We start from the raw sequence: 26,754 nt of genomic DNA on the forward strand, positions 1-26,754 counted from the left end.
TTTTCAGAGTTTTAAAATTATGGATTCACTTTCCTTAACAGTTACATAGGAGTAGTGAAATAATGTATTTTATATATGGTGACTAGTGGTAGTTTGTGTTTTTCAAGTGGTAAGCCCAGTTTATTTGAATTTCATGCTTGTCTTTACAAGTGTTTGCAGCATTTTCTTTTTTAAAAAGTTTTATTTATTTATTTATTTGAGAGGTAGTGTTACAGACAGAGAGGCAGAGACAGAGAGAAACGTCTTCCATCTGCTGGTTCACTCCCCAGATAGCCACAATGGCTGGAGCTGGGCTGATCCAAAGCCAGGAGCCAAGAGCTAATTTATTTTGGGTCTCCCACATGTGTGCAGCAGCCCAAGCACTTGGGTCATCTTTCACTGCTTTCCCAGGCCTTACACAAGAGAGTTGGAAGGGAAGAAGAGCAGCCATATGAGATGCTGGCGCTGCAGGCGGAGGCTTAGCCTACTATGCCACAGCACCAGTCCCTGCAGTATTTTCCTATGATTTTTTTGATATTTTTACATGAAACATTAATATGTTTGAAATATGCTTATTTTCACTCCTGACACTAGTAGTTTCTGGCTCTGCTTTCTTATAAGCAGTCTTGCTTACAGAGATTTGTCAGTTTTGTTGATCTTTTCAAAGAACTAGCTTTTTGTTTCACTGAATTTTTTTTCTGTTTTCAATTTCATTTTTCTCTGCTTTTACCTTTTTTTCCCCTCTGCTTGCTTTGAGCTTACTTTGCTATTCTTTTATTAGTGTCCAAAAGAAGGAGCTTAGATTATTGATCTGAGACATTTCCTCTCTTCTAACATAAGCACATAGTTATAAATTTCCCTTTCAGCACTATGTTGCCTGCATCACACAGACTGTCATATGGTATTTACTTTATTGCTCAGTTTTAAGATTCATTTATTTATTTGACAAAGAAGCTCCCATCCACCAGCTCAACTCCCAAATGCTTGCCACGGTGAGGGGGTGGGCCAGGCTGAAGCTGGGAGCCAGGAACTCAAATTGAGGTCTCCCATGCAGGTGGCAGGGACTTAGCTAACCACCTGAGCTATCACTTGCTGCCTTCCAGAGTGTGCATTACAGGAAGGTAGACAAGGAAATAGAGCCAGTACTCAAACTTAGGTACTCTGATACGGGACATGGTCATCTAACCAGTATCTTAACCACCAGACTAAACACCCACGCTGCACAAATAATTGTCTACGATAAAAAGTTATTTTTTTAAACTAATAGCTTTTTGGAAATAATTAACATTCTAATGTATTTTTTCAGTCAACTTCAGACTTCCTCTTTGACCTATGCTTTCTTTACTTGTAGCTTTGGCTAGGCAAGAGTACTTCAAAAAGTTAATAGAAAATGAATTAAAAGATAAATTTATTTTGGTCAAAAAATTTTGGGATCCATGCATAATTTTTGCATATTATACATTTTCCATGAGCCACAAATGTATTTTTATTTTTTTAAAATTATTTTTCATCTTTTTGAAGGGCGGAAAGACAAAAAGAGACAGAAGCTAATAGACAAAAGGTCTTCCACCTGTTGGTTCATTCTCCAAATGCCCACAACAGCCTGTGTTGGGTCAGGCCAATGCCAGAAGACTGAAACTCAATTCAAGTCTCCCACATGTGTGGCAGCTTCTCAAACACTTGAGCCATCAACTGCTGTTTCCCAGAATATGCACCAGCAGAAGCTGGAATCGAAAGCAGAGCAGGGATTCAAACCCAGGCACTCCAATATGGGATGCAGGCATCTTAACTGCTCTGCCAAGTATCTGCTCCAGCAAACACATTTTAGAGAACTGAAATCATAGAGTCTATAACGTAATCATAGAATAACAGAAAGATCATAGGAAAAACGATCACATGGAAACAAAAAAATCAATGACATATACTATTTCTGTGTGTGTATGTGTTTAAGATTTACTTATTTATGTGAAAGGCAGAGTTAGAGAGAGAGAGTGCGGGAGGGAGAGAAAGAAAGAGAGTTCTTGCATCCACTGGTTCACTACCCAAATGGCTGCAAGCAGCTAGGGCTGGGCCAGGCCCAAGCCAGGAACCTGGATCTGCATCTGAATCTCCCACATGGGTAGCAGGGGCCCAGACACTTGGGCCATCTTCAACAGCTTTCCCAGGCACATCAACAGGGAGCTGGATCAGAAGTGGAGTAGCCAAGACTCAAACTGGCGCTCATACGGGATGCCAACATTGTACACAGTGCTATACCACAATGCCAGCTTCAGACATCATTTCTCAGATGAAGAAAAATTAAGGCAGCATAAAAACTATCTAAGAAATTAAACTTTAAAAAGGCAAATGAAGTCATACATTAGAAGAAGAGTGTTTGTCTTTTTCAGAGGACTCCACACCTACGTTAGAAAGATATTTGCTAGGCCGGCGCTGTGGCTCACTAGGCTAATCCTCCGCCTTGCGGCGCCGGCACACCGGGTTCTAGTCCCGGTCGGGGCACCGATCCTGTCCCGGTTGCCCCTCTTCCAGGCAAGCTCTCTGCTGTGGCCCGGGAGTGCAGTGGAGGATGGTCCAAGTGCTTGGGCCCTGCACCCCATGGGAGACCAGGAGAAGCACCTGGCTCCTGTCATCAGATCAGCGCGGTGCGCCAGCCGCAGCGCGCCTACCGCGGCGGCCATTGGAGGGTGAACCAATGGCAAAGGAAGATCTTTCTCTCTGTCTCTCTCTCACTGTCCACTCTGCCTGTCAAAAATTAAAAAAAAAAAAAAAAAAAAAAAAAAAAAAAAAGATATCAGCTAAGCTGATGAAGAGGAATGAAAATGTATAATGTATTTATAAACATCTGAATCATGAAATATATATGCTACACTTCTCTGACAATAAAAAATCCGGTAGGTAACCACAGACACACTTAGTACTGTGAAAATCAAAATATATCCATTGTGACATGAGATTAAATTCAATCCTAGAAGATTTTAAACTATTCTTCCCTTGTCCTTGTCACTTTCTCATAATAGTTCTAAATTCAAATTGAATTTTTGATCTCTTGCTTCTTTCTCATTTGTTTTTAAAGATTTATTTATTTATTTATTTACTTATTTATTTGAAAGGCAGAGTTAAAGAGGCAGAGGCAGAGAGAGAAAGGTCTTCCAACTGCTGGTTCATGCCTTAGATGTCTGCAACAGATGGAGCTAGGAGCCAGGAGCTTCTTCTGGGTCTCCCACACAGGTGCAGGGGCCCAAGGACTTGTCCATCTTCTACTGCTTTCCCAGGCCACAGCAGAGAGCTGGATCAGAAGTGGAGCAGCAGGGACTCAAACCAGCACCCATAGGGGATGCCCGCACTGCAGGCAGCTGCTTTACTGGCTACACCACAGCGCCATCCCCCTTTCCCATTTTTCAACCATCAAGAGTTGACAGTTGGGTGGGCATTAGGCACAGTGGTTAGACAAAATTTGAGATGTCCACATCTCCCGTGTCTGGGCTTGATTCCAGGCTCCAATTCTGATTCCAATTTCCTGTTAATGAAAGCCATGAGAGAAAGCAGGTGATGGCTCAAATACTTCGGTTCCTGCCACCCCCATGGAAGACCTGGATTGAGCTTTAGGCTCTGGCCTTAGATACTGAGAGTATGTGAGGAGTGAACCAGCAGATACATCATAACTCTCTGGTTCTATTTTGTGTTTTCACCTATACAGTTCAAACACAGTTTTCTTAGGAAATAAAACAATCTGAAAGGGGGAAAATTTCAAAAGGGGAAACTTCTGATCAGGAAACAAAAGTACCTCTTCATCCAATTCTTTCATTATCTTGTCTAGTTTTATGTTTGAAGTTCTGTAACAACAAAAACAATACAGATTAGAAATATATTTATTTTTCATTGCCCAGGGTTAAACATCTACAATCTTCACCTTTCCTTTTAACTTGGGTTTTTTTAGATCTTTTTTTCCTTATGGCATGTTCTTTGGCATTCTGTTGAAGTCTATGACCTTTTTTCAGAAAATATTTTTTAAAACATTAAAAAGATTAAAAGATGCCAATTATATTAAAATAGTCAAAAATTTTAAAAAACACATGACTCAGTAATCGATGTGCTTCTTTTTTAATAAAGTAAATCACAAGAACTAGTGGTAGTAATTTCAATGCAGGGATTAGCATGAATGACATTTACAGATTAACTGTAAAAACTGTAATATACAAAAATATCTGTGATTTATCTAGTAATAGAAATACATGGCTTCTGCATTATAATAACTGTGGATTACTGCCTATGCTTAGAATGGAAGGAAATGCTAAATAAGTTAGAGAAAATATTCACTTTTTCTCATCCATGTTTAAGGATCTTGGATTCCATCCATGGACTCTTTTGGAGGAAAGGCCAAGTATCTCAAATCAAGGATTTCTTAATCTCTTTTATCCAAAACTTACTACACAAAAATTAGCCATATAACTTTCAATACAGGATTAAGTAAATGAAGGGAAAAGTGGCATATATCAAATAAATTATTTAGCAACCTGAGATAAAAATAAAAGTGTATTATCTCCATCACAATTTGTTTTCTTTGGCTCAACAAATAATTCAAACCTCCACATTCAACTTTTCACATGGATTTCTCATCAAATACCTCATTTAGCATGTCTGAAACTAAACTATTCTCTCTGTTCCACATTCCTATCCCTAGTAACAATCTGTTTTCTTCTAAAGTCCTTGAGTAAATGACACCACATAGGAAATATTCTTGACTTGTCTGCCTCCTTATTGACATCTAGTTGAATAATATAATTGTTGCCAATTAACCAGAGAGGTCTTTTTTAAAAAGTAAATTACATACACACACACATACACATGCCTTCATTTAGGATAAATTCCAAATTTCTTGGCTTGTCAAAAATAAATTCCTCCAAGATTTAGACCTTGCCAACCTTCCCAGCCTCTTCTTTTCCTTGTATCTTCCTGATCAGTCAAGTTCTCTCACCTCAAGGCCTTGACAGACACCCTTTCCCTGGATCCTATTATTTCTTTGTACTCTCCCCATAGTATTCTCATTGACCCTTTTAGTTTTAGCTTTTTCTGCTGACGAAAGAGTACAGGCATCTCCTGAGGTAGTCCTGATGTCTCTGCAATATTTTGTTCTCTCTCTACCTTAAAACATACTATATAGTTACTTGTCAACCCTGCCAAATTACAAGCTCCATGTGAATAGGGGCTATGTCTATTTTATTCAGTACTATATTACTGACAAGCATATTATCTGATACATCATCTAAAATTTTTGTTGAATGAATGAATACAACTAAAATTATCTGAATGCAACAGTATCAGATTAGTTTCAGTCCTAAGTTAATCTATGTGTAGCACAGAACCTCTGTTACGTCTAGTCTGCCCACATATTCCAACTACATTCTTCCAGCCTCTGCATGGGGAAGAGGCTACAAGTAGGACAGGGGAAAAAAGAGAGAGAGAGAGAGCTACATTTTTTGTGGGATAAAGGTTCCAAATAAAGCTCTAGTGAATATATGAGATATATGAGTGTACTTCAAAAGAGTTCCTGGAAAATGAAATTAAAAGATAAGTTTATTTTGGTGCAAAATATGCAGTTTTTACATTGTGCTTATTTTCTGCTAACTTTCTTTTTTAAAGACTTATTTATTTGAGATTAGAGTTACACAGAGGAGAGGCAGAGAGAGAAGAGAGAGAATGCTAACTTTTTGAAGACTCTTCATACCTCTCAGAAAAGATCAAACATTTGACCTTTCACAAGAAATTAAATGCAAGTAATTAGCAGTCTGTAATCCCTAATATTGCTTTTATTTTAAAAAATTGATATATCATTTTAAAAACTTTCATTTCATTTTAATTCCATTTCGTTGAAGTTATACATTTCATATGATTATCGGGCACTTGGACCACTCTTATTTCTTCCTCAAACTGATCCCTACCACCAACATTACCACCAGTTTGTCATTAGTCTTTTAATTTTGTTTAAAATATTTGTTTTTGGAGATAGAAACTTCTCAACATTTATATCACAGTACTGAACCATTTCCTCCATTTATTTCCATATTTTATAGTTAGAAATTCCTTTCAAATCCTGGGATGGGTTAATTACTTGCTTATATTCAAGTGCTTTGTTCGTGTTATACACTACAGTTCTTAAACCATCAGGAATGTTATGAAGTGAGAATTTTGCTTCCTACCAGTTTCCTTGCCTACTCTGTCACAAAATTGCCACTTCCCCAGTTCTATTTACTTAATACTAAATCTCTGTATTACCTTTGCATTTCATTTATTCAATACTATTCATTGTAAACATAAATAATTATAAAAAGTTACTGTTTGTAATAAATACATATCTCAACATTATTAGGTTACTTAAATTATAAACATTACTAGGTTAAAATAGGCTTGATTATCTTATATTTCACAAATACATATGCTGTTATTAGAATTAGGCCCACAGGAAAAAAAATTTCTGAGTTACTACTCTAAAGAACCCCAGAGGAAATTAGAATGACATCAGAAACTTAGTGAATTATTTTGTATTTCAAAAGGCACCTTATTTAATGTAAACAAATTAGTCTTTTCAGTTAGCTAATTAAAATGGAAGAGAAAAGCAGTGAATTAGGCAAGTAAGTGAATTAGACAATCTTTAAAGAATGAAGACTACCAGGAGCAAATACACTTTAAATATTCTACACTTGATATTAGCCAAAAGGTTGAGAAGCAATTTTTAAATATTCTGTGGAAAATACATCTGTAACTAATTACAACACAATTACTATTCAATTCTAACCAAGATATTCTTCAAGAATGTTTACCAGTTACAACCTTTATATCCCCATCTTAATTCTACCTATTTTCAAGTGTTAATAGAATATAAGATTTAAAGTATTCGCTATATAAAACTTATAAGAAACATGAGATATATTCTCACCTGCATTTCTGTTCCATTTCATCTTTTAATTGCATTTCATTATGCAGCTGTTCTTCCAGCTTGTAGATAGTTTTTTGCAAATTTTCCTGCTTCAGTTTAAAAAAAATTTATTTTACTAAGAATATACATAGAAAAGTAAAAAAAAAAAAATCATGTTTAAATTATTTATTTATATTTATTTGGAAGCCAGACACACAGAGAGACAGGAAGAGAGAGACCTCCCATTCACTGTGACACTTCCTGAATGTCTTCAAGAGCTGGGGCAAGGTCAGGCCCCTGCACCCATGTGTGAGACCCAGAAGAGTTTTCTGATTTCTGGCTTTGGATCAACTCAGCACCAGCTCTTGTGGCCAATTGGAGAGTGAACTAGTGGATGGAAGATCTCTATCTTTCCCTCCCTTTCTAACTCTGCCTTTCAAATAAACAAACAAATAAATAATTAAATTAATTTTTTTAAAAAAGCATTTTTCTCAACATCAACTTATAAGTCAGGGACTGCACTATGCATTAGTAATTGGGACCCACAATTACCCAATGAGACACACACACACACACACAAACACACATATAAAATGTAACATATACTGAAGGAGAAGAGTCACTTCTAATTCTTCAAGAAAAAATGTAATGCTTGAGATAAGACCTAAAAGATGAATAAGTTACCTAGAGAAGAAAGTGGCACAAGCTATTATTCATTTAGCCAGAATGAACAATGCATCCAGAAGTCCAAAAGTAGGGAAGGCATGGAGCTAGCATTGTGGATAGTTCAAGCCCTGGCTACTATACTTCTGACTAGCTTCTTGCTTATGTGTCTGGGAAGGCAGCAAAGGCTAACTAAAGTAAACAGATTAGAGGACAGTGAAATTCTAGGAAGAGTAATATGATTAAGAGGGCATAGGAATTATCACCTAAAAGTTAATTAGAAATAATAAAGAACAGAAACATTATAATCATGAAAGGTAACACAAAATGAACAGATGGAGAACCTAGGAGAGATGCAAGACTTGGGGGCCAGTGTTGTAGTATAGTGGATTAAGTCATCACTTCCAATGCCAGCATCATATTTGGATGCCGGTTCAAGTCTCAGCTGCTTCATTTCAGATCCAGCTCCTTGCTAATGCACCTGGGAAAAGCAGTGGAGGATGGCCCAAGTGCTTCAGCCCCTGCCACTGATGTGGGAGACCTGGATGGAGTTCCAGGCTCTGGGCTTCAGCCTGGCCCTACCCTAGTCATTATGGTCATTTGGGGAGCTAACCAGTGGATGGAAGATCTTTCTCTCTCTCTCTCTCTCACTCCTTTCTCCCTCCTTCTCCCTCTCTCTCTCCTTCCCTCTTTCCTCCCTCTATTATTCTACCTTTAAAATAAATAAGTAAATCTTTAAAAAAATAAAGAAGTTTGGCATAGTTTTAGATTTTTAAGTTACCCAAAAAGAGAGACAGCAACAGAGAGGGAGGGCGAGGGAGAGAGAAAGGGAAGTATTCACGGTAGAGGTAAGAGGAGTAAGTGGGACACATATGAGATTACCTATCGAAAATGAGCAGAGTGAAGATAAGAACACCGGAGAACATTTAATAATTTTGAAGATTTATTTTATTTATTTGAAGGGCAGAGTTAGAGAGAGAAAGGGAGAGGGGGAGAGAGGTCTTCTATCCACTGGTTCACTCTCCAAATGGCCACAATGGTTAGGGCTGGACCAGGAGCTTCATCTAGATCTACCACGTGGGTACAGGATCCCAAGGACTTGGGACACCTTCCATTGCTTTCCCAGGTGTATTAAGAGAGCTAGATTCGAAGTAGAGCAGCCAGGACTCAAACTGGTGCCCATATGGGATGCCAGTGTTGCAGCAGGTGACTTAACCTATTACATCACAATGCCAGCCCTGAGGAAAAAAAGCCCCAAGAAAATAATGGAACACAAAAGTGTAACAAAAGCTTTATGTTCCAGGGAAAAGTAAGTAGTCAGTGTAAAATGTGGCATAGTAAAAAACATAAGATGTGTACAGAAAGTTATTCACTATATGTGGCAACTGCAAAGCTGTTGGTTGGCACTTTTGCTAGATTTTCAAGAAGAGTTAAAAACTAAATCAGTTGATTTTGTACTTAGATCTAAGTTAATATATTCTTCCCCGTGACCTTACTAGAGCAAATGGTAAAAGGTAGCAGTCATTGACGGAAACTTAAGGCAATCACCATCGAACAAGAACAATCCAAAGAAAATATGAATATCTCTGAAGTCCTAATAGATCTCTAATCTTACAGATTGTAAAACAATGACAGCAGGGTTACAGCAATTCTTTATTGTTACCAAACAAAGTTGCTTCATCTTAAAGATTTCTTAGTCTTTGTTAGCTATATAATATAGCAAGTAGATTTACTGGATGAAAATTTAAAGGAGAAAGATGATCCTTATAGCTAACAGGAACTCACATAGTTTTTTTCTTGCGTTCCCTTTGCATCATATGTTCTCTCACATTTAAGAGTAAATATTACAAGAAAAAAGCGAAAAATTACATCTGATTTTTAAAAATGGTTGCTCTCTCCTCCCCTGCTCTATTAAAAATCTGTAGGCTATAGTCACAAAAGGCCAAATGATGCTCTAAGGATAGCCAGCTAATTATTTCTGATATTTTTCAGAGAAGTCCTGGTTAAACCAAAAAGATCTTGAAAAATATAAGTAAATTGTTTCTTTTTATAAAAAGACCCACTTGGGGCTGGCGCTCTGGAGTAGGGGGTAAAGCTGCCACCTACTGTGTCAGCATCCCATATGGGTGCCAGTTCAAGTCCCGGTGACTCCACTTCCGATCCAGCTCTCTGCTATGGCCTGGGAAAGCAGCAGGAGATGGCCCAAGTCCTAGGGTCCCTGCACCCATGTGGGAGACCAAGAAGGAGCTCCTGGCTCCTGGCTTCGGATTAGTGCAGCTCCGGCCGTTGTGGCCAACTGGGGAGTGAACCAGAGGATAGAAGACTTCTCTTTCTCTCTGTCTCTCCTCTCTCTGTGTAACTCTGACTTTTAAAATAAATAAATCTTAAAAAAAATAAAAAAGACCCACTATCTCATGAACATGAGCCATATGAATAATACAACTAACAACTAAAAGTTTACTTCCTACAGAAATTACTTCCCATTGAACAAATGAGAGGATTCTGAGTATATTGGTTATTCTCCTTTTCCCCTGTGCCATTCCAGCCTTGAAGATCCACCCTCAGAGAATCTTGAAGATTCTCTGTCTTAAAATCTACAGACAGCATTTCCTGTTCCCTGTTCTATGACTTCACGGTTAGTTTCAGCCTATGGAAGACACTACCAAGAATTCAGAAGGTAAAGAAATGAAGTGTTCATTCTCCCCATAGTCTTCTTGCTTTACTGTGATTCTGGCAGTATTTTGTTTCTCATCTATGATTCCAGGCTTATTCTGAACTATGGTAATGAGATTTTCTCTCCTTGCCCCTTGAGTATAGGGGCAATGGCTTCCCATCGTTATTAATCAATATTCTGCTGTACTTTTGTTCACAGCATTTTAACAGTTCCTGTTTAATCAATGCATACACAAAATATGGCACATTTGTGCCACAGGATATTATTGTCTTAAAAAGGAAGGACATTTTGATACATATTACAACATGGATGAACCTTTAAGACATATGCTAAGCAAAATAAACTGGTCACATAAGAACAAATATTGTATAATTTCATTTACATGAGGGACCTAGAATAGCCCAATGTGAGCCAGAAATAGCAGTTACCAGGACTTAGAGGCAAGGTGTAGAATTTTAGTTTGGGATGAAGGAAAAGTTCTAGAGATGGGTGGTGGTAGTGATGGCTAAACAATGTGACAGTTCTTAATGTCATTGAACTGTACACTTAAAAATGGTAAATATCATGCTATATATATTTTATTATACACAAATAAAATTATCTTCTTTTAAATCTTATAAATGTGTCATCTGTTTCCCTGACAAGACCCTAATGATACACTGATTTACTGTGCATTCCTTATTCCAACAAATCCATTTAGTAATTCAGAGCTTACTAACAGACTGCATATATATTATCACATTTTATATTCAGGCAAAAAATCAGACTGGAGAGGAGTCAACAGATAAAAAGAAAAAATGCAATACATACACTTACTCAATATCATACATACAAATACTTTATGCACAAAATACTTTTTAAAAACTGTTAGGAAAATACCTACCAAACTTTTATCCACATTGGAGCTAGTTCTGTTATCATTAGGATTTGCTGGAGATAAGTATCTGGATTGAGGGGGTTTTAAAAACAGATGGAAAAAGTCTTTAATATACAATAATAACTAATAACAATACTACATGCATATTTTATGTCCAGTATTATACTAGCTATGTTTTTAAAAAATAAGCACAAACCTATAATTTCTTTATTTTAGAAGCTTAATATAAAAGTGATACATAAATTAAATCCTCAATCATGTCTGAAGCAGCACCCTATAATCATGATTTAATTAATATTAATCGATCGTGATTCAATTAATATTAATATTTCTATATCGAAATATACAAATATTCATACAAAGTAGGATAAAAACCATAAATAATCTCAAGTTAGCTTAGATAAGGTTTTTTGGCCACAAGAGCAGGTTATATATGATAAGCTTCACCATCAAATAAGTGAAAATCATTCTGTTTTCTGAGCTTTAGGATTTAAGAACAGGGATAAGGGGGCTGGCGTTATGTTGTTGAGGGTGGATCTGTCACGTGCAATGTCGGCGCTCTATATGGGCACTGATTCATGTCTCTGCTTCTGATCTGGCTCCTTGATAATAGCTTGGAAAAAGCAGCGGAGAATGGCCCAAGTGTTTGGGCCCCTGCTACCCATGTAGGAGATCTGGATGGAGCTCTTGGCTTTGGCCTGCCTCAGCTCTGGCTGTTGTGGGCATCTGGAGAGTGAACCAGAGGATGGAAGATCTCTTTCTCTCTCTCTCTGTCTCATAACTCTTTCAGATAAACAAATATATATATATATATATATATATATATGTATATATATATATATATATATTTGACAGGCAGAATGGATAGTGAGAGAGAGAGAGACAGAGAGAAAGGTCTTCCTTTTTGCCGTCGGTTCATCCTCCAATGGCCGCTGCGGCCGGCGCATCTCGCTGATCCGAAGCCAGGAGCCAGGTGCTTCTCCTGGTCTCCCACGGGGTGCAGGGCCCAAGCACTTGGGCCATCCTCCACTGCCTCCCCGGGCCATAGCAGAGAGCTGGCCTGGAAGAGGGGCAACCAGGATAGAATCTGGCGCCCCAACCGGGACTAGAACCCGGTGTGCCGGCGCCGCAAGGCGGAGGATTAGCCTGTTGAGCCACGGCGCCGGCCTAATATTTTTTTTTTCTTTTAAAGAATGGGGTAAGGCATTGTTGGTTGGTCTCTATAGACATGTGTACACTCCCCCCAACTATTCTTTAGCAAAGCAGGACACTGACTTTCTGGATTAAAAAAATTAAGAGTTTTTTGCCTAAAAGGTTGAAATACCAGAAACAACGTTTGAATCCATATATCTCTAAGTCTTATATGTTACATTTATCCTTCTGCAAAGTTAGTTAACAGAGTTCTCTGAATGCAGCAGGAGAAATATAAGGATACCACCTGTACACATTCATATATTCTTCTATTTCATTTTTCTTTCAAGGTCCCTTTTGCCTATTATATTGTTGGTTTTATGCAGAGTCTGGTCAGATCACAAAGTAATTTTCTATGAAAAGGACTTAGTAGATTATTAGGAAGGTAGTTGAAGTTAAGGATTTTTTTAAAATATTTATTTATTTGAAAGTCATAGTTACAGAGAGAAATGGAGAGAAATCTTCCATCTGCTGGTTTACTCCCCAGATGGGCACAACAGCTGGGGCTGAGGCAGGCTAAAGCCAGGAGCCAGGAGCTTCATCCAGGTCTCCCATGTGGGTGGCAGGGACCCAGATTGGAAGCGGAGCAGCAGGGACTCCAACCAGCACTCATATATGATGTCAGCACTATAGGCAGTGGCTTTATGCTATGCCACAAGCCCAAGGGTATTTTGGAAATCATACTCAATTTTGTTACGCTTCTACAATGAATAACTGTGGCCAGATAACTAAAAATACATTTGGGTCAGGAATAAGAATTCCAGGACTTTTCTATTTCAGACCAGTATATTCAAAATTGTGTTATATTAAGCCCAATCAATATTTTACCAAATCTTTATTAAGAATAATCATATCTTTGTTTATGTAATAAGCAATTACTTACACAATATGACATTATGCAGAAAAACACAGTACAATATTCTACCTTTACTTAAAAATTATTTTGGGTCATAGAACACATGAATACAAGGAAAAACCAGAGAACATAACCATGTACATGACAACGTAGTACAAACAGTATATAAGTTTTTTTATTTAATTCAAGATAATCTTTGTAAAGAGAAGCCTAAATAAAATAAGTACTACACTCTACCACAGAAAACCCAAATATATCTGAAATTATTTATATCAATATCTCAAGCATTTCAGAAATTTAGAGTATTTGATAAAAATTGAAAAATAAAACATAAAAAACAAAATGATGCTTCAGTAAAAACTGTCCTGTAGCTCTCCGATGTATGTAAATCAATATAAGATAGCTATAATGTTATACTCATGGATTGAGTGCAAAAAAAAAAAAAAAAAGGATTAAAGTACTGGTTTTTTTTGCTGGCAAAATCCCAAGTGCTAGCTACTAATGTGTTGACAGAACAAAAAGTATTCACTGTTGTTTCATAGTGGATTATTGGGAAGTTTTACAAGACAAGACTAAACTGCCTTTTTGTTTTCTAAACCTGACCTGAGTCACTCATATAAAAAAGATTTGACTAAAATGAAAACAACCTTCACTTTAAAATAAGGTTAGCTATCTAGCCTCAAATTTGGTAATTACTCTAAGCAAATAAAATATCTAATATTACTCCACTGGGGTATAATTTGATTAAAATCATATCTTTTTGAAGTAGAAAATAATAGTAAATAGATTTAATCCAGTAAGTGTTGCCATATGGTCCACTGTATTATACTGCTATAACACTTTGTTTAGATTTCCATTATGTGGTGCTTACCAACCTACTGTACAATTTATCTGTTTCCCAGGATGCGAGTATCTCAAGAGAAAGTGCTATGACTCATTCATCCTTCTCCCTGCAGCTCTGCTGAACGAATCAGAACACTGAAATAATGTTCAGTACTTAACTTGTAGTAAAGACTAAAGCTAACATTGAGACTAATGGTAATAATAACTAACACAGAATGCTTACTATGTGCAAAGCACTGTTCTAACTGCTTTACTGTGTTTTGATTCATTTAACTCATACATCAACAATATGAGACAAGTATTATTGTTATCACCATCATTCATACTTTTGAGGAAATGGAGACATAACAGATTAAAGTTCTTTGTACAAGTTAACAGTATAGATAATGTAGAACAATATATATAATATAGTATAGATAATGTCTCCTTTACATGTTATTTAGCAGAGTGAATTCATTAAATGGTGTTTGGAAGAAACCACTGAATTTTTGAAGAGCTGAAAAATATGCTCCTTTAGTAATACTAACACAGTGATGATAATGCTAGAAAAGTGTATTTGTTGTCCCAAATATTTATAAAACATAACTCTAAATACTCAGTATCCCATCACTATATATATAGGATGCTTATAAAGATTTAAACTGAATAATAAATATACTACTTTTGTTAATCCTGCAATATTATGTCATTGAAATATTGCAGAATTGTAAGCCTAGGGACTTAATGGATTAACTAAAATGTTAGTATTAACATCTTTTGACACATTAATCGCTGTAAACTGAGGGTATATCATGCAAAAAAGAATTTCTAAAAAGAGTATCTTGAATATAAGTGAGACTGAAAGAAATTCAACATGAAATCTTAGAAATATCATAAATCACTGAAAATGACATAAAAATAAGATATATCTCTATCCATATATATGTATGTGTATCACATCTCTCTCAATACTTACTCCTAAAATCACTGTTTAGCACACTTACCTACGATTACTATAGTATGTAAATCCTACAAAAGGTAGCTGATTGCCAACAAAAGCTTTAGGAATAGGGAATGTTTCTTCATCTCCTTTATCTTCTTCCAAGTCATCAAAATTACTAGTATCAATGTCACTACTTAAATCAGGTACAACTGGTGCTACAGCTAAAAACAGAAATAATATTAGCTTTCATTTCAAATTTAACATACAAATAAAATGAAGTAAAGATTTCATACTACTATTGATTTCTCTCTTACAAACAGCTTGTGAACTACAAATCCCAAAAGAGTTGAATCTTACTGTACTGTGTTTTACTAGGATTAAAAAAGAACTAGTAGGGGCTAGCACTATGGTGTAGCAGGTAAAGATGCCGCCTACAGTGCCAGCGTCCATATGGGCGCCGGTTAGTGTCCCAGCTGCTCCACTTCTGATTCGGCTTTCCACTATGGCCTGGGAAAGCAGTAGAAGATGGGAGATCTGGAAGAAGCTCCTGGCTCCTGTCTTTGATTTAGCCCATCTCTGACCACTGTGGCCCTTTGGGGAGTGAACCAGCGGATAGAAGACTCTGTCTCTCTCTCTCTCTCCCTCTCTCTGTCTCTCTCTCTCTCTCAGTAACTCTGCCTTTCAAATAAATAAATCTATAAAAATAACAGTTTTAATCATCACATAATAATTTGTATTGAGCTCCTGGCTTTCATTTGGCCCAGCCCTGACCATTTCAGGTATCTGAAGAGTGAACCAGATGATGGAAGTTGTCTGTCTGTTTCTTTCAAAAGAAATGATCACATGAGGGAGATTAGAGAATCAGAGCCAAGTGCTGTTTCTGATGGACCTAATCTTTTTATAAAAGACACTATTTCAGAGTAGTCTTAAAATGAGATAAATTTTGCTTAAATTCTGAGATACAATTTGGAAAGATCTTGGGGTAATCTAAAAGTGATTATTTCTGCTGATAAATGAAGATGTTAGGATTTACATAGTACCATATAATCATTACAAAAATAACAGGGTAAAAAAATTAGTTTTGGGGCCAGCGCTGTGGCGCAGCGGGTTAAAGCCCTGGCCTGAAGCGCCGACATCCCATATGGGCTCCGGTTCTAGTCCCGGCTGCTCCTCTTCTGATCTAGCTCTCTGCTGTGGCCTGGGAAGACCCTGCACCCACGTGGGAGACCTGGAAGAAGTTCCTGGCTCCTGGCTTCGGATCAGGACAACTCCAGCCATTGTGGCCAATTGGGGAGTGAACCAGCGGATGGAAGACCTCTCTCGGTGTCTCTACCTCTCTGTCACTCTGACTTTCAAATAAATAAAATAAATCTTTAAAAAAACATTAGTTTTATTGAATTACCCTCAATACAAAGGATATTCAATTTACTTTAAAATTTGCTTTCATTAAACAACTGATAATCTAGAAACCATGTTCCAAAAAGAGAACCCAAGTGATATCACCAAAAGGCAGCACAGGGAACCCATACCTAAACTGATACAACCATTGAAATGGTATAAACAAGCAGAAGTGAGGCTGGTGCTGTGGCATAGCAGGTAAGCCACCGCCTGCAGTGCTTTGTTGCATATGCTTTACCACAATAAAAAGAGATAATTTTTTAAAATTTATTTATTTCAAAGAGTTACGGGGCGGGGCGTGGGGCTGGGGCTAGGATATGTTGAGGCCAGGAGCCAGGAGCTTTTTCCAGGTCTCCCACATGGGTAAGCAGGGTCAAAGAACTTGAGTAACCTTCTACTGCTTTTCTGGGGCCAATAGCAGGGAGCTGAATTGGAAGCAGAGCAGCAGGGACATGAACTGGCACCAATATGGGATGCCTGAATTGCAGGTGGCAGCTTTATAGGCTATGCCACAACACTGGGCCCAGGAGGTAATTTTTTTTAAAAAAGTCTACATAAAAAGGAATCCATTATAATGCTCTGAAAGTCTTATATCATAAATTAAAGATCCCTGAAGAAAACTTGCTAAGTCCTAAAGTCTTTATTCAGCCCATAGTGGTCACTGCTCCCAAGAGAATGTAAAAAAGTTTTTAAAATTATTTATTTGAAGAGCAGAGATATAGACAGATAGATGGGAGAAAGAGGCAGAGAAATATCAATCCAGTGGTTCACTTCCCACATACACCTACAGATGGAGCTGGGCTAGACTGAAGCCAAGAGCTAAGAATTCAATCTGGGTCTCCCAAGTGGGTGGCAGGGACTCTTAAGTACCTGAGCCATCACTGCTGCTCCCAGAGTGTTTACTAGTAGGAAGTTGGAATAGAATGTATGGAGCAAGGACTCAACCCTAGGCAATCTGATATGGGATGTGGGCATCTCAAGAAGAGGTTTACCTGCTAAGCCAAATATCTCAGAATGAGAATGTAAAATTATAAGAATACTGGTCTTGATTAATCCACAAAACTTAGCATAGTATATATGTGCATAAAGACAATGAATTTGCTTTTAATTGAACTGAAAACTTAACAAATGAGTTGACAAAAATGTAACTAACTACTGTTTCTACTGTGTATATTTCCCAACATCTGCAGGTAGTTTAAGGAATGACAATACCATGTCAACAAGATAATGAATAATGAGTGTTTTTGTAAGTTACTGCATTATTAATAATCCAGTTTCCTGCTAATGTGCCTGGGAAAGCAGCAGAAGATGGCCCAAGTCCTTGTGCCCCTGCTACCCATGTGGGAGATCCAGAAGAAGCTTCTGGTTCTTGGGTATGGTCTGGCCCAGCCCTGGCCATTGCAGCCATATGGGGAGTGAACTGGCAGATGGAAGATCTCTCTGTCTCTGTCTCTCTAACTCTGCCTTTCAAATAAATAAATCTTTAAACAAAATAGCAGGTACATAGTATTCCAAAGGCTTTGAAGTCAGAATCAGAGTAAGATTTGAATCCTGACACTGTCATTCATTCTCAGCGTGATCTGAAACATGTTATTTAGATCTTTTCATTTCCTTTATCTTCAACCTTTAATCTTACATCATTTTTTCCTATTTATTTATTTGAAAGTCAGAGTTACAGAGAGAGGAGAGGCAGAGAGAGAGAGAGAGAGAGAGAGAGAGAGAGAATCTTCCATCCTCTGGTCCATTCCCCAAGTGGCTGTGACGGCTGGAGCAGTGCCAATCCAAAGCCAGGAGCGAGGAGCTTCTTCCAGGTCTCCCACATGGATGCAGGGGTCCAAGGACTTGGGCCATCTTCTACTGCTTTCCCAGGCCATAGCAAAGAGCTGGACCGGATCTGGAGCAGCCAGGACTCAAACCAGTGGTGGCTTTACCCACTATGCCACAGCGCCAGCCCCTTCTGTCATTTTTCAATTCTACCTCAAATGACTGGGAAAGTAATTTTATACTCTTCTTACTTCCTGAATTTAAATGAAGGGCAAAGAAGATCAGGAAGCCCAAGGCAATCCTGCCAGTAACCAAGCTATTTTCAACCCCATTCCCAACATTATCAAAGAACACAAGCTGAAGATTAATTGCTGCAATCTGGAAGCATGTAAGTGATAAAACTACCAAAAGAACTATTACCTATAAAAAAGTAATGTTGACAAAGAAAACTGGAGTCAAAAAAAAATGAAAAGGAATTCTGTTATATAATTTTTAAACACTTAGAAGGCCAGAGAGGTCAGTTCAGAAAAAAATTCTTGGTATTTCAAGGGTGGGAAGTGAAAAAAGGGTAGGAAGAGGGAAAAGAACAGTAAGTTCTACAAACTTCAATTTTTCTTTCAATAATGACTAAGTAGGGCCCATTAGGACTAGAAAAAGCTATCAAAATGTTTGTTAAGTATGCTAAATCTGACTATACTATAACCAAATCATAGTGAACTGTAAATCTTAAAAAGTTATTGAAATTATAAATAATACTATAAATTACATGAGAATCATAAGTCTTTATATATAAAATTCATTTGATTCGAATCAATGAATTAATTCACTCTACTTATTTCTTCATAAATAATAGCAGTTTTATTTAAAAGGTACAACCATATAATATAAAGTGCCACCAAAATTTGAACTGCCCAAAGCTATGACACTATGAACCCCACAAATGGAGAAACGTTGGTATGATCACTGTTGTTTTGCCAGTGCCTGAAACAGAATAATGCTCAGCATATAATAGTCATTAAATATGTATTTGTTGAATAAATTAACTTCTCTCTCAGGGCTGGCGCTGTGGCTTAGTAGGCTACACTTCCGCCTGCAGGATGTCGGTTCATGTCCCGGCTGCTCCTCCTCTGATCCAGCTCTCTGCTATAGCATGGAAAAGCAGTAGAAGATGGCCCAAGTGCTTGGGCCCCTGCATCTGTGTGGGAGACCCAGAAGAAGCTCTTGGCTTCTGGCTTCAGATTGGCCCAGCTCTGGCTGTTGTGGCCATTTGGGGAGCGAACTGGCAGATGGAAGACCTTTCTGTCTCTGCCTCCCTCTGTTTGTAACTCTACCTCTCAAATAACAACAACAACAACAAAAAACAAACAAACAAACAAACAAAAATTCTCTCCTAGTTCATGTCAACTTTTCAAAATAAAAAGAAATACATCGTCCCCATTTTTCCGAGTGATTTAGTGCATGGTCATTGTATAGTTATTTTTATGTTAACTAACTGAAAAACATTTAAAGGAATCCAAAAGTTCTTTGTATCTTCTTCAGTTATTTTAAAGTTTTTTTTTTTTTTTTTTTTTTTCAGATTTATCAAGATATTTGGGGGCTGGCCCCATGGCACAGTAGGTTAATCCTTCCCCTTGCGGCGCTGGCATCCTATATGGGCACCAGTTCTAGTTCCGACTGCCCCTCTTCCAGTCCAGCTCTCTGCTATGACCTGGGAAAGCAGGAGAAGATGGCCCAAGTGCTTAGGCCCCTGCACCCATGTGGGAGACCAAGAAGGAGCTCCTGGCTTCAGATCGGTGCAGCTCCAGCCGTTGCAGGCATCTAGGGAGTGAACCAACGGAAGGAAGACCTTTCTCTCTGTCTCTCTCATTGTTGGTAACTCTACCTCTCAAATAAATAAATAAAATTAAAAAAAAAAAAAAGATATTTTGTATGTGTTCAGCTTTCTTAAACTTTACTCTCAGAACATAACTTAAATAAAAACAAAGATTTTCAATTTAACCATTTGTTTCAATACTTGTTCATCTCTTCCTCTTGACACAATTTCTCTTGTAGCCTGCATACAATGATTATGTCATATTTACTTACGAAAAGTAGGAAGTTCTTTACTTCCCAGTCTATAACTGTTGATAAATTCTCAAGGTCAAGCTGCTTTTGTAGCTTATCCAAATAGCCAGTCAGTAAGTGATAATATTCATTGTGGTTTAATTTCTTAATTTCCAGAATAATTTATTTCCCTTTTTCCCTTCTAAAGCAATTTTATGGCTTAGTACAATATGTGTACTGTAGTTAAGTTATAATTATTCCGTTGAAAATATTTGATAATTAGAATACTTTTCTGCCGGCGCCGCGGCTCACTAGGCTAATCCTCCGCCTTGTGGCGCCGGCACACCGGGTTCTAGTCCCGGTCGGGGCACCGATCCTGTCCCGGTTGCCCCTCTTCCAGGCCAGCTCTCTGCTGTGGTCAGGGAGTGCAGTGGAGGATGGCCCAAGTCCTTGGGCCCTGCACCCCATGGGAGACCAGGATAAGCACCTGGCTCCTGCCATCGGATCAGCGCGGTATGCCGGCCGCAGCGCGCCTACCGCGGCGGCCATTGGAGGGTGAACCAACGGCAGAAGGAAGACCTTTCTCTCTCTCTCTCTCTCTCTCTCTCTCACTGTCCACTCTGCCTGTCAAAAATTAAAAAAAAATAAAATAAGAATACTTTTCTAATACTGGCAAACCTACATGATCTATTCAGAGAAAATTAACAAGACATTTTTCCTTCTGAAAGAACTATCTTTCATCATCTCAGCTATATAGGCAATTCCTTAAGACAAATATCTAATTTGCAACTGTACCTAAAACCTCTTATCTGAGTTCATTTCCATTATTATTGACAATTGGTACTGATAGAGTGGGAAGGTAGGGGTGAGGATATATTATCCTTTCTCTGATAAGTCAAAAGGGAAAATATTCTTGAGACTTCAACTGGCAAAGATGAACTTTTGATCTCCCAAATCCACGGATGATGAAAATTTTTGATGACAGTATAATACTGATTCAATCATGCTGTACTAGGATTTCTGTAAATCTCCTCACAATTTCAACTTTAAAAATTTTTTTAAAGATTTATTTTATTTGACAGACAGAGTTGCAGAGAGAGAGGGAGAAAGAATGATATCGTCCATCCACTGGTTCACTAACCAAATGGCCGCAATGGCCGGAGCTGCACCAGTCCGAAGCCAGGAGCTTCTTCTGGGTCTCCCACATGGGTTCAAGGGCCCAAGGATTTGGACCATCTTCCTCTACTTTCCTAGGCACATTAGCTGGGAGCTGCACTGGAAGTGCAGCAGCCAGACTTGGATGTCTGCATTGCAGGCAGAGGCTTTAGCCGCTATGCCACAGCACTGGCCCCAATAAGGAAATATTCCAAACTGACTTAAATTAACTTCTTGTACACTAAATGTTTCTATGTCTGAATGGCAAGCTGTTACATCTAATAGAATCAAGTGTAATGCAATTTTGGATATCCTCATAAGCAGAGTAAAATCAAATTCTGATATTTTAACATTAGAATCTCCTTATATTTTAGGTCTTAATAAAAGTAAGACAGTAATGCATCTTTTCTCAAGAACATATGTTTTAATTTCATTTGCCTATTTTGTGACTTCTTCAATAATGAGATAACTAAAGCCTAAAAAATAAAAGCAACCCATCAAAAATCAAATATCAAATTATGACTGCACAGGGTCGGAGCTGTGTTGTAGCAGGTAAAGCCATCGCTTTCAGCATCAACATCCCATATGGGTGCTAGTTCAAGTCCTGGCTCCTCAACTTCTGACCCAGCTCTCTGTTATGGCCTGGGAATGCAAAAAGATGGGCCAAGTGCTTGGACCCCTGTACCTGCGTGGGAGACCTGGAAGAAGCTCCTAGCTCCTGGTTCCTAGCTCTGGATTAGCCCAGCTCTAGCCATTGCGGCCATTTGGCAAGTCAAACAGTGGATGGAAGATCTTTCTCTCTCTCTGCCTTTGCCTCTCTGTAACAATGCCTTTCAAATAGATAAATAAATAAATCTTTAAAAAATATTATGACTGCTAAGCCTAAATTCATTACATTTATATTTCATCTGTGCATCTTGAGTGGCACATTAGAGGTGCAGCAGTACCATTTCCTCAAAGATGTTAAATATTCTTTTTTTTTAAAAAAAGATTTATTTTATTTATTTAAAAGACAGAGTTACAGAGAGAGGTAGAGACACAGAGAGAAGTCTTCCATCCGCTAGCTCACTCCCCAGATGGCTGCAACAGCTGGAGCTGCGCCGATCCGAAGCCAGGAGCCAGCAGCTTCTTCTGCGTCTCCCATGCGGATGCAGAGGCCCAAAGACTTGGGCCATCTTCTACTGCTTTCCCAGGCCACAGCAGAGAGCTGGATAGGAAGAGGAGCAGCTGGGACGAGAATCGACACCCCTATGGGATGCTGGCAATTCAGGCCAGGGCTTTAACCAGCTGTGCCACAGCGTCAGTCCCAAAGATGTCAAATATTCTTAGGGCAGGTGTTTGGTGCTACAGTTATGATGTTGCTTGGGACACCCACATCCCATATCAGAGTGCCTGGATTTCAGTCTCAGCTCTGATTCCTCATTCTAGCTTTCTCCTAATGTACACCCTGGGAGGTAGTAGTACTCAAGTCCTTGAAACCGCAATGGGAGACTTGGATTGAGTTCCCAGCTCCTGGCTTTGGTCTGGCCCAATCCTGGCTGTTGAAGGCACTTGGGGAGTTAATCAGCAGATGGGAGATATGTCTTTCTGTCTCTATCCCTCTGCCTTTCAAATAAATAAAAATTTAATTAAAAAAATTTAAGTTCTTTTTAACTGTAATAGTACAATCTCTGTACAGTACTTGTGTAGCTCTTATTTTCATCAGATATACATAAACATTCAGCAAAGCAGTTTCAACAGCTTATTTACCACAACTACTTTCAAATATGCACTGTAATGTGAAAGAAAAAATAACTTACTGTCTCGGAGTGTTTCCCAAGCCCATTGGTCATTTTTGAAGAAAAGATGTCGTTTGATTTCTTCTACACCATTTCGCCCTAATCTCACTTCTCTGAATAGAGAGGGAAGGAGAAAAGTAATTAACCACTTCAAATGTGCCCAGGTTTGTTTGTGGGCAGAGCGCTATATCTGTGCAGGGTGACAAAAATAGTTCTATGTCACCTGAAGTTATACTGATAATTACCATAAAGTTCAGCTCAAATAGAAAATACCTTGAAAGTCTAGGGAAGAACATTAAAGGGTTAAAGAACAGTAAAGAAAAAAATATATAAATATAGATTTCCTGGCCGGCGCCGTGGCTTAACAGGCTAATCCTCCGCCTTGCGGCGCCAGCACACCAGGTTCTAGTCCTGGTTGGGGCGCTGGATTCTATCCCGGTTGCCCCTCTTCCAGGCCAGCTCTCTGCTGTGGCCCGGGAAGGCAGTGGAGGATGGCCCAAGTCCTTGGGCCCCTGCACCCGCATGGGAGACTAGGAGAAGCACCTGGCTCCTGGCTTTGGATCAGCGAGATGCGCCGGCCGCAGTGGCCATTGGAGGGTGAACCAACGGCAAAAAAGGAAGACCTTTCTCTCTGTCTCTCTCTCTCACTATCCACTCTGCCTGTCAAAAAAAAAAAAATATATATATATATATATATATATATATATATATATTTCCTGACAACTTTAGCTGAATTGGAAAGAGGGATCAGCACCTTTTGCTCTCCAGTAGAGGACTTATAAGCAAAGAGAATATTCTAATTCCAAATGATTTCATAAGTTAAAGGACAAATTTGCTTTAGACATATTATACTTCCTCTAAAAAGCTTTATTGACTCTTCTGACTGGATCAGAGAACCTCTTCTCCAGCACATAGTATCTATCTTATGGTAACTATCTCTACTGTAAATGCCTGATTTGCTTGTCAATTTCCCCAAAAGGACTGCAAACTATCTGAGAAAAGTGGCTGCGTATCCTATTTACTTCAATATTCCTAGCACCTAACCCATAGCACAGTATAGTACTTAAAACTAAAATGTAAAAGTTTTTAAACTATACCTCCTTTCAAACTCTAAACAAGGTAACAAAAAAGATAAGTTGATGTGAACTAAAGCAAATCTCAAATGGAAACATAATTTAAAAGTACTAGTCCACCCTACTCTTTTTTTAAAAATATATAATCCTAAACATTCAATGTAATCTTACTAAGTCATCTGGTTCATTTTAAATTTAAAAAGCAAGCCATAAGAGCATGCACAACATATATATAATGTCTTTTTATAAAAAATACAAAAATGCACATACATTTATAAAAATTCTTTTCAATCTGTCTACAAAGGAGCAGGTAGGAAATATGTGTTATTTTTATTGCTTTATATAACTTCATTAAACATACAGTATATATCATAAATCTAAATTGACATAGATTGGAAGACATAGCATCATTTTTGTACTACTAGGGGGAAAAAAGCTCCAAATTAATACACACCCAGTATTGCAAAAAATTCATTTTAATAAAAGATGTTAATATCTTTAAAAGTTACTTAATTTGGGCCAGTGTTGTGGTATGGCAGGTTAACCTACTACTTGCAATGCTACCTGCGATGCTGGCATCCCATGTGGTGCCAGTTTCTGTCCTGGTTGTTCCACTTTCAGTCCAGCTCTCTGCTGATGGCCTGGGAAGGCAGAGGAAGATGGCCCAAGTGCTTGGGCCATGCCACCCACATGGGACACCCAGAAGAGCTTCTGGCTCCTGGCTTTGGCCTGGCCCAGCCCTAGCCATTGCAGCCATTTAGGAGGTGAACCAGCAAATGGAAGATCTCTCTCTCTGTCTCTCATTCTCTTTGTAACTCTGCCTTTCAAGTAATAAACAAATCTGTTTAAAAACTTACTTAGACTCAATAAAATGTACTACTTTGATATGTTTATATCCTAATAGGTCATAATTAGCTCAGATATGGACCTTAAAAATCAAGCAGCAAGATGAGAAGTCCTTAAAATTAGCAGAACTTGAATGCTAAGATTATTTACCTGTCAGTAAGGAAGGCACAAATAAGATTTTTTGCTTCTTTTGATATGTCATTATCATCAGGGAAGGTAAGTGAATTTTTATGATTCATAATTTTACTGTAAGTCCCAACCAGAGAATCTGCATAAAAAGGTGTATCACCTGAAAAGTTTATAGGGAAAACAAAAACAGAATAAAATAAATTTGAAAAAAAAAATCAATTTCAAAGGAAAAAAAAAAGTCAAAGCTACCTGTTTAAAAGATGATTAAGAATGTGTTAAACTAAGATCAAACACATATAAAGAGATAAAAAAGTTGTTCCAATCTCTAAAAAGCATTTAAAACAATTAGAAAAAGCAAATTTCCCCACAAACAAAATCAACATTGCCCAGTGTAATAAGTATACTACAAGTCAAATGGTGAGTTTGGGATGAACAACTGTATTAGATATACATAAAATCTCCTTTACTTACCTACAAGCATTTCATATAAAAATACTCCAACTGACCACCAGTCACATTCTCGTCCATAATAACCATCACCACCTTGGGATTTTAATACTTCAGGGGAAATATAATCAGGTGTTCCAACTGCTGTATCACATCGTACCATACCTTCCTAAAAAAGAACAGCAGGTTAAATTTTGAATTAGGAAATAAATGTAAATTACTTAAAATAACCTGTAGAACTTTGAATTTTTAGACTATAAAATATCTTATCAAAATTCAATACAAACAACCAGCTTAATCACATATACATACTGCATATATATTAATACATACTTTTGTGTGTATGCATATACACATATATACTGATGATTTTTATTTTGTAATAATAATCACTAGAAAGACACATTGCCACCATTTATTATTCTCTAGTTAATACATCCATCTTCACTGCAGAGAATAAGTATATAAGGCAATGCAAACATACTGCAGGGCTGACAGAATAAATTATTTTATGACACTGATAATATTAATTTCATATTTTTTTTTTTACAAAAACTGCTATTTAAGTGTGCTTACAACAGCAAAGCAAATCTAAAAAGTTTGGCTGTAAAAATATAAAATGAAAAAGTATATATGTGGGAAAATCGCATGATATTGTTGAGCCCACTGAATATCTGACATGCACTTTTAATACTCTCTCCTCCCAAAAACTATTTATGTACTTATTTTAGCTGCTATCAATGCAAAAGTTATAATTAAATGTTCACACAGAAGTTCTCATGTAGAATTTCCTTCTAACCAATAAATTTCCTTTAAAAATAATAAATATAGCATCCTGACTATTGTTTTGGGATGTTTCAAAGAACACAAATTGTTTCAACTGAAGATAAAGTTGTATACTTAATTCTTCTGCAGTACATAAAACTTATTTATGATAAAAAGTGAGGATGGCTATTTTTTAGGACTAACCCTTAAAATAAGCAGTAAAATCTTTTATATGTCAATAGAAGGCAAATAAAACTCTAAAAAAAAACAACCTACATTACCGATATCCAATTTTTATGAAAGTCTACTTAATACTGACTAAAGTTATTTAGTCATATTTCAGCTAATTCCATTTCTAGTTACCTACAGTGTATATTACAAAATTGTTATGAAGGATTTAATACATCTGGCAATCCACATTTACCCTAAATAGAGAAG

General features: G+C 37.6%; 1 protein-coding gene across 3 annotated transcripts in view; it reads right to left on the minus strand.

Annotated features, from left to right (window-relative positions):
• Positions 1–26,754, minus strand: part of ROCK1 (Rho associated coiled-coil containing protein kinase 1) — a 157,511-nt gene that overhangs the window by 60,846 nt on the left and 69,911 nt on the right. For 2 of the 3 annotated variants that reach the window (XM_062201440.1, XM_062201442.1), the window contains exons 7-13: positions 25,576–25,720; positions 25,126–25,264; positions 23,078–23,169; positions 14,980–15,139; positions 11,113–11,173; positions 6,914–7,002; positions 3,764–3,812 (exon numbers count right to left, since the gene is read on the minus strand). In XM_062201440.1, coding sequence (XP_062057424.1) covers positions 3,764–3,812; positions 6,914–7,002; positions 11,113–11,173; positions 14,980–15,139; positions 23,078–23,169; positions 25,126–25,264; positions 25,576–25,720 — 735 coding nt within the window. The remainder of the gene's footprint in view (positions 1–3,763; positions 3,813–6,913; positions 7,003–11,112; positions 11,174–14,979; positions 15,140–23,077; positions 23,170–25,125; positions 25,265–25,575; positions 25,721–26,754) is intronic. The other variant, XM_062201441.1, reaches the window with a different exon arrangement.

The sequence above is a fragment of the Lepus europaeus genome, chromosome 9 (assembly GCF_033115175.1).
Source record: "Lepus europaeus isolate LE1 chromosome 9, mLepTim1.pri, whole genome shotgun sequence".
Lineage (NCBI taxonomy): Eukaryota > Metazoa > Chordata > Mammalia > Lagomorpha > Leporidae > Lepus > Lepus europaeus.